At 46.1% G+C, this 14,930-nt stretch overlaps 1 protein-coding gene across 1 annotated transcript in view; it reads left to right on the top strand.

Moving 5' to 3' along the window:
- The window catches only part of CACNA1H (calcium voltage-gated channel subunit alpha1 H), a 132,140-nt gene that overhangs the window by 60,871 nt on the left and 56,339 nt on the right, over positions 1-14,930 (top strand). The window contains exons 9-11 of the mRNA XM_063143256.1: positions 9,992-10,143; positions 11,336-11,521; positions 13,017-13,134. Of these exons, the coding sequence (XP_062999326.1) occupies positions 9,992-10,143; positions 11,336-11,521; positions 13,017-13,134 (456 nt within the window). The remainder of the gene's footprint in view (positions 1-9,991; positions 10,144-11,335; positions 11,522-13,016; positions 13,135-14,930) is intronic.

Genomic DNA, 14,930 nt, shown 5'->3' with positions numbered 1-14,930 from the left:
ATCAGGTCAGTTCACTTTAAAAAATTGCAGACAGAACAACATTCTCCAATAGCTTTATTCTGGACAACAGTTCTAGGAAATAGGCAAGAGCAAGCTTCTGTCTTTGGGAAACATCACAAAAGCCAGAATGGCGCCCTTGACTTTGTCCTCCCGCCCGGGAATTAATCAGTACATCAGGCTCAGCAGAGAAGAACGACTCATTCAGAAGCGTCCACCTTCAAGAGCCTTCTCCCCCACCCACCGACACCACCACCCCCTCCTTAACCAAGACCTTCCTTCTCTCTCCCATCACTTCAGTTTGCCCTTTATTGTTATCCAGAGAGCCAACAGACTCTTCTCCTGTGCGGCCATTTTGCTTCACAATTAATGCCTGTCTCCCTTCCCTCCTCATCTTCCTCCTTATCCATCTGTCTGATCAGCTGAGTGCCCCTAGAGGTATGATCCATCTGACTAGCCCCCGTTTTCAAGAAAATAAGGCTTTAGGTGGCTACGCTGCAGGTAGATGCATCTCATAAAGCATCTCCTGGTTCTTCCTTCCCGTTGGGGAAAGCCAGTAATTGATCTAATCTCGCCTGGCATTGCTGCCCCTTGAAATAAGATTGCTTTTTGCTGAGTGAAGCTGAGTATGAGGGAAGGGCAAAGACTGTGAAGCGTCACGTTAGTGGGAGTCTAAGAAAGGCTGGGAGTGTAGGATTTAACGATGGGGGACCGGCCCCCAAGGAAAAGCCCTTGACATGGAGAGCTTCTCAGGAAGTTAAAGAGAACCAGCAGGTTAGCCAAGGAAATCAAGCTAGAGTGAAGACAGACACGCATATTCAAGACAATTGTATCTTTCTCTCTTCCAGGGCTAGCTATTTAAAAAAAAATGCATTTCTGCAAGTGTCCTTTGTGGTATTTTGAATCGGAGGAAAGCTAAATGTGAATGGAGGGGGGTTGATTGGCTAGTAGCTGTGAGGTCAGGAATGCACCTACTCCACCCCATCCCTCAATTCTGTGGTCCTGGTTGTCATCCTAAATATCAGATCACATTGGAGAAATGTGTTGTTGTAGTTCTGTGTGTAGTATGTGGGTGGGTGTCTTAATATTCCCAGGGGGGTTGGTTTTTTGAGTGAGGCTTCAGAGCCAACCATATTATTGATTCAACTCCTCGCCTGCATTACTAGCACTTTAAATGCATTTAGACTGTATCCTGCAATTGAAACATGAGGTGGGGTGGGGTGGGGTGGGGCAAGGCGAGGCGGAAGGGAGGGGGGGGCCTTCCTAATCCTACCTGAGCCATAACTCTAATCTCTTGTTGTTTGTGGGTTTGTTTTTTAAATGCTTTTCATCTAGAGATTACTTTCTTAGTGATGCGTAAGCCCTGGAGATCTAATATGGAAGCCAGTAATCCATTAGTTAAACAGATTAGTCATAGAAGGGGAGGGGATTGTGCAGCTCAGTGAGTAAAGTAATAGGTTTAATCTGTGCTACACACGTTCATGCGTCAGTTCAAGTGTATAAACCACAAAGCTAAATATCACTTGCAAAGTACAACGTTAGAGAGGCTGCACTTTGGACATCACTTTGCAATCTAACATTTGCATCTTCATAGAAGCACAGAATAGCGGACGGGGCCTCTAAGGCCATCGAGTCCAACCCCCTGCTCAGTGCAGGAACCCACCCTAAAGCATCCCTGACAGATGGCTGTCCAGCTGCCTCTTGAAGGCCTCTAGGGTGGGAGAGCCCACCACCTCCCTAGGTCACTGCTTCCATTGTCGTACTGCTCTAACGCTCAGGAAGTTTTTCCTGATGTCCAGCTGGAATCTGGCTTCCTTTAACTTGAGCCCGTTATTCCGTGTCCTGCACTCTGGGAGGATCGAGGAGAGGTTCTGGGCCTTCTCTCCTCTTTCTGCCCTTTCCTCCACAGAAACTGATTACGGCGTCAAGCAGCAGCTCAATCATCAACCAGAGAGTTCTGTTGTAAAAGTACATACCCAGTTGCCTTGTGATGTATACGTGCTCAAGGGAGGTGATGCATTACAGTTTGTGTTGCATCTTTCCCAGCCCCTTGGAAAGAGATGCAGGGGTTGAGGAAGTTTTTGAACTTGAGACCTAGAATAGTGTCTTGATCATGAACATCAGCTTCTATTCCGATTTCTCAGAGTTCAAGGGAAATGTCATGTGATGAGCAAACTAGCCAAGAGCAATGAACAAGCAAGGTCTCAATTCAATGGGCAAAAAGTTGGATTTTTGTTGTTATTGCATCGTAAATGTGAATTACTATCATAAATATACATGGTGCTTCACAGCATCATAGTATTTGTTTCCCAAGCAAACCATAAAGTCCAGGTTCATTGCTGACATTCCCCCCCACTCCATAGTCATAGATGTTCTATGGCTGCCGAAGATAACCCATTGTGCACCTGAGGAAGTGGTCTGCGATGCACAAAAAGCTTTTCTTGAAAGGGTCACGTAAGAAGTGATATTGTATACCCCATGCCTTATTCCGGAATGTGATCCGAGTCTTCTAGGGGTCCCTTCTCCACCTGTTTGCTGGTCATTTCTGTCCCATCAGCTTCACACAATCATTGGTGGCTGTACAGTAATTCCCTTTCCTCTTTACTTCCACCACCATTCACACTGCAAGAGAAATGCTTAGGTTGTCGTTGTGGATTAACCCAGTCTTGTGCTAATTGCCGCGGGTCAATTTTAATCATCCAGACAGCTGCACTGGCTGGGTTCCTTCTTCCTGCTCCCCCAGCACCCGCCCCATGCTAATTATCATGAAAGGGAATCTTCCCCCTAATCTCTTCTCCTTTGATGCCAGGATTCCAGTGCAGGGGGGTGGGGAGAGAGAGAGAGAGAGAGAGAGAGAGATCCCCAAGAGGAATCACCATTAGCTGGAAAGCACAACCCTGTTTTTAAAAAGGTTGGGGGAATTCGGGACACGAACAATCCCAAAAGCGGAACAAAAGGCCAAGCATCTTTCGAAGCAGAGGGTCCTTGCTTTCCGTCCTGGAGTCCCAAACAAAGACATGTCCACATTCTAAAGCAAACCTCTCATGGGAGCGTTTTAGGCCACAGAAGATGGCAACATCACATCACGCCAGTCCTTTTACAACTTCATCGGCTGCCAGTCCAGGTCCGGGCCCCATTCAAAGTGCTGGTATTGACATTTAAAGCCCTAAACAGTTTGGGGCCAGGTTATTTGAAGGAACGCCTCCTCCCATATGTACCTGCCCGGACCTTAAGATCATCCACAGGGGCCCTTCTCCGTGAGCCCCTGCCAAAGGAAGTGGCTACTAGGAGCAGGGCTTTCTCCGCTGTGGCACCCCGGCTGTGGAATGAGCTCCCCAGAGGGGTCCGCCTGGTGCCTACACTGTACTCTTTTCGTCGCCAGCTGAAGACCTTTTTATTCTCTCAGTATTTTAACACTTAATTTTAACTTAAATTTAAATTTTACTATTCTAACTCTGTATTTTAATCCTATATCAATTTTGCTGCGTGGTTTTTATCCTGATTGTGCTTTTTATGCTGTATTTTGTAATTGTGCTTTTAACCTGTTGGTTGTTTTATTATGGTTTTAATTTTTGTGAACCGCCCAGAGAGCTTCGGCTATTGGGCGGCATAAAAATGTAATAAATAAATGAATAAATACATAAAGAGCCAGTTCAGCCAGCTTAAATGGTGGCATTGCCTTTCCGACACCCTTTTGCGCTGGCCTGGGCTTGCTTGCTTATTTATTTATTTATTCATTTGTTTGTTTGTTTATTGCATTTCTTCATGGCACAGGCTTTTCTTTTCATCAACGTTTCACGCTGTGGAACTACGTCTGCTCGTTTTGTATGGAGAAAGTCCCAGATTCCATCCCAGAGACCTCTTTTTTTCTTAGCTTTCCCTTGGGCTCCAGCGGAACCCCTCTTCTCACGCATTCCCTGCCCCCGCCACTGCCTTTTTCTCATCACGGGAGGGGGGGTCTCTTCTCTTCTCTTGTGGGGGGCTCTGCTCAGATTTCCTCCCCTTGCCTAACTGACTAGGGGAGCGGCTGAGTCTTTTACTGGCCGGCACAAGCTGACTTTGAAGCTGCAACCACGCGCACCATTCGGACTTACATTTGTTCCCCCACCACCACCACCAGGACGAAAGTCACATTGAGCTCAACCAGCTGGGTGCTGCTTTTGGGGGCTACAAGGTCAGCTGAGCTCGCAGCCGCTCACACTCAGGCGTGGGAGGAGGATTTAAATCAAAACACTGCGTGGCTGCAGTCTCATCTGCCAGACCAGCGCTTCAGTTTTGCACCACGGTTTGCTGCTGTTCCCGCTCCACGGCCGGCCCTTACCATTAGGCACAGGGAGGCTGTTGACTCAGGGGGCAGCTGGTGGGGGGCAGCAGCAAGGGGTCACAGGGCACGCAGTGTTTTGACCCCTACGCAAGCCTGCTGCCTTCAGCTGTGATGGAAGATGCAGTCCCATTGCCAATGTTGAAGGAAGACTCAACATTTCGCTGTTGCATGCGGAGTGGCAGCAAAATGCCAGCCTTGCGCCTCTCTGGTGTCGTTTGGGGCTCTCAGGGCTGCCCCCAGGCCCTGGGGCCCTGGAAGACGATGAGAAGAAACACCCTTCTCTTCTCAACACCTTGAAGAGCTGCTACCAGATTAGTTTTTCAGGCAGGCCAAATTTGGCCCACGGGCCTGAGTTCCAATTCCGTCATAATTTATACGTGCAGCGCGATCCAGTGCTCTGCGACCTCTTGCACATGGGCATCTCTGCCATGATAAAGACATTCCCCGCCATGTAAATAAAGAAAAGGGAAGAAAAACATGTCCACTTCAATCAATTAAGAAAAATTCAGGGCCGTGAACTCTTCCAGCTTCTATGAATCCCAGATGCCTTCAGCTGCCTTTCTGGCAGTTGCGTGCAGATTATCTTGAACTAAGCATGCATTTTTCTCAGTTGTGCTTTGCTGTCACCATGATAGCCCATCTCTCAGATCTCGGCTAATTTGATAATGACCACTGGCTATTTCCTGGCTATTAATGGATGATCAAATGGGAGAGGGGAAGGCTATTTCCGGGCAGGAGATGAGTCACAGAGGGAAACGGGGGGGGGGGGGCTTTTCAATTCAAGATCCATACATGGAGGGAATGGCAGAGACTGGTGCTGTCTGAGAAAGTGAGTTAGGATGGAGATCTACTCACATGGGTGTTATTACATTGCTTCTCAGCCAGGTTCGCCGAACAAATAAAATTATCACAAGGTGCAAGCACACACCCTTAGTCTGCACGCGAGGTTTCATGTGTGTGAGTTTCACAATCTTGGTGCTATGATGCTTAGAGATGGACAGACAGATGGACATACTTTCTTATTATGTGTAGTGGAAAGCCCGTGTGGGGTTGTTGTGCTTAGATTATTATTATTATTATTATTATTATTATTATTATTATTATTATTATTTATTTATTTATATAGCACCATCAATGTACATGGTGCTGTACAGATTGCACAGTAAATAGCAAGACCCTGCCGCATAGGCTTACAATCTAATAAAGTTGTAGTAAACAATAAGGAGGGAAAGAGAATGCAAACAGGCACAGGGAAGTGTAAACAGGCACCGGGTAGGGAGAAGCTAACAGTATAGAGTCAGAACAAACTCAATATTTAAAAGCTATAGGGAAAAGAAAAGTTTTTAGCTGAGTTTTAAAAGCTGTGATTGAGTTGGTAGTTCTCAAGTGTTCTGGAAGAGCGTTCCAGGCGTAAGGGGCAGCAGAAGAAAAAGGACGAAGCTGAGTAAGGGAAGTGGAGGTCCTTGGGCAGGCGAGAAGCATGGCATCAGAGGAGTGGAGAGCACGAGTGGGGCAATAGTGTGAGATGAGAGAGGAGAGATAGGCAGGAGCTAGACCGTGAAAAGCTTTGTAGGTCAACAGGAGAAGTTTATATTGGATTCTGGAGTGAATTGGAAGCCAATGAAGAGATTTCAGAAGTGGAGTGACATGGTCAGAGCGGCTGGCCAAGAAGATGATCTTATCGGCAGAGTGGTGGACAGAGACCAGCGGACTGATGTGAGACGAGGGAAGGCCAGAGAGAAGAAGGTTGCAGTAGTCCAACCAAGAGAATTAGAGTGTTGGACTGAGAGTCGGGAGATCCGGGTTCTAGTCCCCACTCAGCCATGGAAGTTCACTGGGTGACTTTGGGCCAGTCAGAGATTCTCAGCCCAACCTACCTCACAGGGTTGTTGTTGTGAGGATAAAGTGGAGAGGAGGAGGATTATGTACGCTACCTTGGGTTGCTTTGAGGGGGGGGAAATGTGGGATATAAATGCAATAAATAGATAAATAAAATGATCATAGATTACATTTTATATCATGACTCTTCCCTCACCGGCTCAGAAGGTGCTAAGCAAGCTTCTTCCCCCAGCCCTTTTTTATCATCACAACAACCCTGTGAGGTGGTATCTTAGGCTGAGATAGGGTGACCGACCCAGAGTCACCCACTGAGCTTCATGATTGAGTTGGTATTTGGACCTGGGTCTCCCCAGGCTTTGCCAAACACTCTAACCACTTCACCACACTGTCTTGCTCGGCTTTGCATGCCGCAGGTCCCAGGTTCAATCCCAGTTTTTTTTAAAAAAGGCAAGACTTGGCTAGATGGAGAAACGGCGTGACTTGTTATAGGACAGCTTCCTAAGCTACACCAGAACATTCCTATTGAATGCTGCACCTTGGTTTACTCATCTCACCCGGCTTCACACTGTACCGCCTACAAAACTATGTGCTAAGCTAAGCCTGCCCCTAGTGGCTGGAGATGTTACTGCAGGCTTGAACCACATGGAGACATTTACATTAATTAAAAAGAATGGATGTGTTTTAATGGGGTCTTTATCTGAATCTCTATGTCATGACGTACTTCACTGCTTCATTCCGTGCTCCGTCTCCGTGGTGCCTTCACGCTGAATCTAAGGGGGGGGGGTGTTATAAAGAACTTGCTTGCAGACTTAGTTAATTTCAATTAGTTGGTTACATTTGTCAAATCAAGAAGATTATGGCTGGCAGGGGAATGATGGGAGTTGTAGGACTTTTTTCTGTCTAAACCTGCATAAGATTGCGCCCCTAGGAAGGAACCGAGGAAGGGGGTCAGACGTAATATGCCTTGTTGCTGCTCTTATAACCCTCGTTTTGCGTTTGACTTTGCCTAAAATAAAATTGGGTGTAATTATATCTTCTTTGAGTATGTTTTAATATTAAACTTATGTATCATTATTATCATAACCTCATTTTCCACAACTGAATCATTACAACTGTTTATATGAAGAGTTCCACGAACAGTAGGAATTCCACAAACCGTAGCAATTCCATGAGTAGGAATTCTCATTGCACTGGACATACCAATATAATATCATCCAACCCCAGCTGTCCTGTGCCCAAACCTCTTTAATCTCATGCCTCTTTTCTCTTCCATCCTGAAATCTGATCAAATGAGTCAATTTACCATCTAGGCGCCAGATCAATCCTTTGAACTTCAATTATCAGCCACTCTGGAGATGTTCGCTTATATGCCAGCTCAATTCTTGCTATTACAATTAAATTGCTAAATTGTTCTTGAAACTCTTTGCCTAACTAATTCCATATATAACCAAACATACTATAATATATATATATATATATATATATATATATATATATATATATATATATATATATTCTCTTTTAGATGTAAATCAAGTCCAGAGAAGATACCTGGATGGTTTATGCCACTTCTCCTGTGAATTATTTCAGCTGTTATTCATCTTATTTAATTTCACCTCTGCACATTCTTATTGATTTTAAAAATTAAATTCTCCAAAGGAAAAAAAGATCTTCAATGACAGCATACTCAACACCCAACACATACCAACATTTCCTCTTCGTTATAGCAACAAAAATGGGTTACCAATCATTATAATTTGTTCCAGGAATGTTTAAACCCCTTCTGCTGTTGCTCAACGTAGGCACATGTTAATTTATTTTGCAGGTGTCCTATGCCAATGATCTAGTATTTTTTAAAACCATTTCTGTGTCAATTGGTAGGAATATTGAAAAAGCACTTCTTTACTTAACTTCCTATATTTCTTCTCTTATATGACTGATCCCAGATCTCTGTTCCACATATTTTTTAATGCATTTGTCCTTTCCCGCATCCTTTATTTGTAAGCCATTGATCTTATACTACAGACCTCTGGATGTAGTCAGTGAAGACATAATCTTTTCTAACAGAGTTAAGGCTCTGTCTCCTCCAGACACCTTTTAAAATAAAATGCATTCTCTGAAGGTACTAGCAGAAAAACAACCTATTTCTACCCATTCTGTTAAAGATCTCAAATTGCGAGATTATCCATGTAAAAACTAGATTGTTAAAGATCTCAAATTGCGAGATTATCCGTGTAAAAACTAGATTGTTTCCAAACATTTTTAAAGCTCCCTTCTATCATTATTATTATTATTATTATTATTATTATTATTATTATTATTATTATTATTTATATAGCACCATCAATGTGCATGGTGCTGTACAGAGTAAAACAATAAAATAGCAAGACCCTGCTGCAGAGGCTTACATTCTAACAAAACCCTTATTGTATAAAATGGATGTTAAAGGTTGGATTTCACACCTTTGGCTGTATTTTACTCTATCCCATGCTATTAATAAGAACAAGGTTTTGCATTCCGCCCTCCTTCCCCTTCCCATTTCTAGGTTGGCTCTTCTTCTTTTCTCTCTCTCCATTCAATGGAAGTATCAAATAAACAGAGGTAACGTTGTGAACTCCAGTTGCAATTATTTGGTTTAATAGCGCATACGCAATTCTTGCTCTGCTTCCTCCATTAATATATTTCCCCAATTTACTTCCCTGCTGTAATAATAACCCCCCCCCCCCCCAGTCAACTTAACAGAGTAAGAAAAGGGATATTTTGCAACTACGCTCTTCTTAGCAATTGCTACTCTGGCACTCCTAGAGACCTTAATTGTCCCATTTTGTGAGATCCTGTCCTGCGTTGGCTGCAACTGGGACGCCATTTAATTGAAAAAGATTTCGTGACCACCGTTAGTAGTGTATCTAAGCATTCGGCTGCTTTTGTTCCCCCCACGGTGCATTAGAAAAAGTAGAACAGCCCAATTTGAAATTTGAAGCAAGCCTGGCATTTCCCCCCGAAGCAGAATGGTGGAGGGATTTCCAGGGAAGAGAAAAAACCAGCTAAATTAGATGTGTTTTATGCATCCCTAGATGCAGATTGGTTTCGTTGATTGCAAACTGTGTGTTTGAGCAACATCAGAAGTAGAACATTTGTTTAGTTCCAAGGAGATCCAGAGAAGAGGGAGTGCTCAGTGTTCTGTCCCTCGAGGACAGAACACAGAGCAAAGTGCACATATTACAGGACTATAAATTTAAGTCAAACATTGCAGGTTAGGGGCAAACCTTTCCAATTATGGCATCAGTGCCCTCAGTAACAGAGGATACCACAGGAGGTTTCAGATTCTTCTCTGGAAGCCTTAGAGGAAGCAATGCACAAGTCACTTTTGGAACTCCTTGCTGCAGGATGGGACAATACCACTAGCTTAGATGGATTCAAAAGTGGCGTGGGAATGAGACAAACTCCAGAGGGAGGAGAGATGTACCCTTGGCTATTAGTTTTATGCAACTTCTCTGTGCCACTGAAACCCATTTGCTGGAGGACAAGAGAGGGGGGACCTTGTCTTCCTGCCCCTGCTTGTAGGCTTTCCAGAGGCATCCAGTTGGCCACCATAGGAAGCGGAATGAGGCTGAATTAGGCGGTCCATTGACCTGATCCGGCAGGGCTCCTGTTCTGATCTTAAACCGCTTCCTGGATCTCTTGAGTCTAATCTAGCAGAACTGTTCCTATGATTCTGCTGCAAATGTCCTTTGGGGTCTGTTTTAGGGAGGTCACCGCGATGCTCTTTGGCTTTCTCAGCACATGTTAACACTCTGACGTTGCCCTCCTTTGTTTCCTGTTCTCGCGTAGCCCGACGAGTTGACCAACGCTCTGGAGATCAGCAACATCGTCTTCACGAGCATGTTTGCCCTGGAGATGCTGCTCAAACTCCTGGCCTTTGGCATCTGGGGCTATATCAAGAACCCCTACAACATTTTTGATGGCATCATTGTGGTGATCAGGTACGTTGGTGGTCAGAGGTTTACAGGCATGACACGGGGGCGGAGGAGGCGGTCAATGGGAAAGAATCTCTCTCTCTCTCTCTCCCTCTCAACCTCTCTCTCATCAAAGGTTGTTGCCAATGTCATTATTTTGTTGTTTGGGTGGGCTAATCATTCCAACCTCAAATGAATGCATTATGACTCCATAATTTGCCTCCATCCCAGATTAGAAAAAATCTGAGCCAAGGAAAAGAACTGAACTTCCCAGACCTCCAGTGTTCATGCTCTCACCCACCCATTGTCCTCCAAGACCCTTCCCTGCCATGCACCCAACTTATGGGGCTACTGGGAAGGAGGAGAGAAGAGAGGGAGGTCTCTCCCGCCTCCCTCCCTCCCTCCCTTCCCCCCCCCCCCAGTACTTGGATCACTGCAGTGCAACATACCAGGCACAAGGAGACCTGGGCAGTGTAATTTTAAGCCTGGTGTACAGGGACCTCTTTGAGCTCAAGGGCCAGATTCAATTCTGGAGAAGCTCTCAGGGGTCACATTCCAGTGGTGGCCAGAGCTGAAGGCAAAGAGGGCAGGGCAAAATACCAGCGTATACCGTCGGGAAAGCCCTGCTGGATCAGACCAAGGGCCCATCCAATCCAGCCTTCTGTTCATGCAGTGGCCAAACAGCTGCCCATGGGAAACCCACAAGTAGGCCTTGAGCACAACAGCAACTTCACACACACACACACACACACACACACACACACACACACCCATGTTCCCCGGTGAAATATTTTAGCTTAACGTGCCAGCAACTGAGCATTAAGAGACGCATTTCAACATCTTAGAATGGGGAGAAAACTGCACAAATGCCAGCAAACACTAAACGGTCGATGGTTTGGGGTATCATAGAATAGCAGAGTTGGAAGGGCCCTTTAAGGCCATCAAGTCCAACCCCCCTGCTCAATGCAGGAATCCACCCTGAAGCATCCCTGGCAGGTGGTTGTCCAGCTGCCTCTTGAAGGCCTCTAGTGTGGGAGAGCCCACAACCTCCCTAGGTAACTGGTTCCATTGTTGTACTGGTAAAGGGGAGGGGTTGACAATCTGGAGACCCCAAGTGGGCTGGGTTTCTCCCCCCCCCCCCCCCGAGGTTCTGCACTCTGCACCAGCGACTCCTGAAAGAGAGATGGCTGAAGTTCACGAATCTCTTCTCATCCCGCAGCGTCTGGGAGATCATCGGGCAGTCCGACGGAGGCCTTTCCGTGCTGAGGACCTTCCGTCTCCTCCGGGTCCTCAAGCTGGTGAGGTTCATGCCTGCCCTTCGGCGCCAGTTGGTTGTCTTGATGAAGACCATGGACAACGTGGCCACCTTCTGCATGCTGCTCATGCTCTTCATCTTCATCTTCAGGTACGTGCCGGCCCATGCATCTCTCTCCCTCTCTCTCTCTCCTCCCCGATTAATTGTCTCCTTCTTCATCTCAGTGCTGGGTGGGTTAGAACGGCAGCAGGGGCCCACGTGCCAAGCGAGCCGAGGTGACAGCCGAGCTCACAACAGACTGACAGGCCGATGCTCAGCAGATGGGTTTCCCTCTACAGCGTCTCGCTGTTTCCCCGGATCCCGCCACCCTGGAGACAAATGCAGGTGGCAGAGTGACAACAGCACCAAAACAATTGCGCCATTGTTCTTGATCGACGGCAAACAACATTGAGGCGGCAGAACGGAAAACCAGGAGGCCATCGCCAAAAACAGGATTGACAATTATCCTCTCTCTCTGCCCACCCAGCCACCCTGCTCCTGCCCTCAGATAGACGGAAACTCAAAGCTAGCACCGTGGTGCGAAGCGCAGCGGCTTTTCTTTCTTTCTAAAGTACATCTTCAAAATGGACTTTGATTGCAAAGTTTTAGGTGGAGCGGGGTGGGCGGAACATTGAAAAAATCTGGCTCTGTTTCAGAGGAAGCGCACGAAGGCGTTTGCACATTCCGAGTGGCCATTTAACAAGGGGGAAATGACCATGATGGACGAGTAGAGTCATGGTGAGGCGGTTGTCGTTCTTCCAAATGGAAAGGAGTATTTTTCCAGAGTGGAGCTTCTGAAAAGAAATCTGGGAGACCAGAGGAGTGGTAGAATTGCCACACACACATGCACACACGGGATCTGGCATGCAACTGACTCACCATACACATGGTGGCAGAGAGTTTTTCTACACGAGGCATTTATCGTGTGCTCATCATTCCCAACTCACAGTTGTTTAGGGGTTCTTTAGATGATGACATCATGACCCCCCAGTTTTGCTTCTGTGTCTACAGAGCACTTTTAATGAGGTTTTTGTTTTGTTTTGTTTTGTTTAGAGCAGGGGAAATGCAGTATTAATTAAACTAAGCTAAAGAAAATGCTATTCCAACTTGTGCATTTGCATTATTCTGCTATACCACAGTGCCACCTAGAGGTTATGTAGCAGAAAAGTAGGAGATGAGATGCTCTTCGTGTAGTGCTCAGTTCTCAGTTCTGCGACAAAACAGAAAGTGGATTCAGCGGATTAACAGCCTCATGTAGAAAAGCCCTAAATTACTGTGTTGCTGCACTGGTGAACAGCTGTCTGGGTTTTTTTCACCCCAAGTGAATTCTCCCCTGATGTAGAAGACGGCTCTCAATGTTCCCAGGAGCTGGGCAAGGAGACGTGATTCCTAGAGGGGGGATTCCATTGCCTAGGGAAGGTGGGGGAAGTTTGCTTCCCTCCCCCCAACACCTATGTTGAGTCTAGGACTGAAGTAAAATGCCCCCCTCTGCCCCATTTGCAGTGGAAAATTTTGGGGGTTGTTTCAGAGCATGAACTTTGCCGACCGCAACCATTTTAGGGGAGGAGCCCTATTTCACAAATTCCTTTCTCCCTCTGTTTTCCAGCATTCTGGGTATGCATCTTTTTGGGTGCAAGTTTGGCTTGAAAACAGATACGGGGGATACGATGCCAGACAGGAAGAATTTCGATACCTTGCTGTGGGCAATTGTCACTGTGTTTCAGGTAAGGACTACGCCCCACCCAGTTAAAAGAGGCACAGCCATCTGACATTCGAAGGTCTTTCTGGGACTCTGGCGCCATTGTTCTCTATAACCAAGGGCTAGCAGAAGTTTGCCCTATTTAAAATTAGCATTATTGTTCATATAGCACCACCCTTTGGGGGAATTTTTTACGAACTACAAGACGCCAGGTCACTGTCGTGAGGGGTTTGCCATCTAAAAAAAAATGACACAAGGGAAGAAATAGAATAAAGAGCGGGGCAAACATAAGGAATTGATCTGGTCATGTGTTCTTGGTGATGTTTTAGGTGCTTTCGCTTAATACATCTACACTTTGAGTGACTTGACTGGAAAAAGTGCAGAAAAGAGCAACTAAAATGATTAAGGTGCTGGAGTATCTCCCCTGTGAGGGACGGTTCCATCAACTGGGATTGTTTAGCTTGGAAAAACGGAAGCTGAGGGCAGACCTGATAGAGGTGTACAAAATTATGCATGGGATGGAGAATGTGGACAGGGAGACATTTTTCTCCCTCTCTCAAAATACTAGAACCCAGGATCATCCCATGAAGCTGACTGGTGGGAGATTCAGGACAGATAAACAGAAGGGCATCTCCACACAGCGCATAGTTAAATTATGGAACTCATTACCACAAGATGTAGTGATGGCCCCCAATTTGGATGGCTTTCAAAGGGGGTTGGATAAATTCCTGGAGGCGAAGGCTATCCATGGCTACTAGCCCAGATGGTTGTATCTCCAGTATTCAAGGCAATAACCCTGTGTGCCCCAGTTGCTGGGGAACATGGGCAGGAGGGTGCTGTTGCACCATGTCCTGCTTGTTCATCGCTGGCCGATGGCTGGCTGGCCACTGTGCGAACAGAGTGCTGGACTAGATGGACCCTTGGTCTGATCCAGCATCAGGGCTCTTCTGATGTTCTCATGGCTGCAGATCAGCAAGGGTTTTGACTCTCAATTGTTTAATAATGGCAACAAATGGGGTTCAGTCTTACACTTGTCCTATACATGCTCCAGTTTCTTATCTCTGAGCCTCTCTGTTCCCCTGCTGGAAAATGGGATTTCTGTGCTCAAGAGAGTGGATGCAACTTCCTGATCCTTAAAAATTTCAGGGGGCAGGGGGAACACTGTGCTAGCTGACTCTCTGCTAGTCGCTGACATCTCTGCTTCTACTGCATTCCTCGACTGTAAAATATGAGGATCCTGCTTGCCTTCAACCAGGTCTTTGGCTTGTTTGGTCAAACATTGAGCTGTTCCGCCCTACTTGAATAGGAGCGATTCCAGTAAACATTGTCACCTTGCCAGATTTTTATCTCTGGAAGTGCAAGAGTTAGGCAGACTTCATGAAATGAATGGCCTTTAGAGGACAAATGACTTCAAAATGAGGAAACTCCCAGCTCTGCTGATTTCGGACCATCTTATCTAGATAAACAAGCAAGGGATAAAGTAATTGACTGCCGGGCGAAATTGACATCAAGTCCGTGTAGTCCGTGCTTCAACTTAATAGACGCGCCAGCACTATTTTCACAGCAAATCTTGCTGGTAAACGAATTCAGCACGAGGCACAAAGGCTGAGCTGGGCATTTTCCACTAAGGTTAATATGAGCCATGCTACTAAATTGAGTTGAAGGTTGTTCTCAGCTGACATGTACCTCTTGATGGGCCATTCCTGTGTTGGGGCAGTTATGGAAGCAGAGCTCTTGACTGAGGTTGGACTAATTGAAGCCAAGGAGCTCTTGTGAAAGTCCAGATTGGTTCTTTACATGCTGGGGAATTATCACCGTCAA

This window comes from Elgaria multicarinata, chromosome 17 (assembly GCF_023053635.1).
Source record: "Elgaria multicarinata webbii isolate HBS135686 ecotype San Diego chromosome 17, rElgMul1.1.pri, whole genome shotgun sequence".
NCBI classification, from domain to species: domain Eukaryota; kingdom Metazoa; phylum Chordata; class Lepidosauria; order Squamata; family Anguidae; genus Elgaria; species Elgaria multicarinata.
The sequence above is the reverse complement of the archived record's forward strand: the minus strand, read 5'-3'. Positions and strand labels throughout refer to the sequence as shown.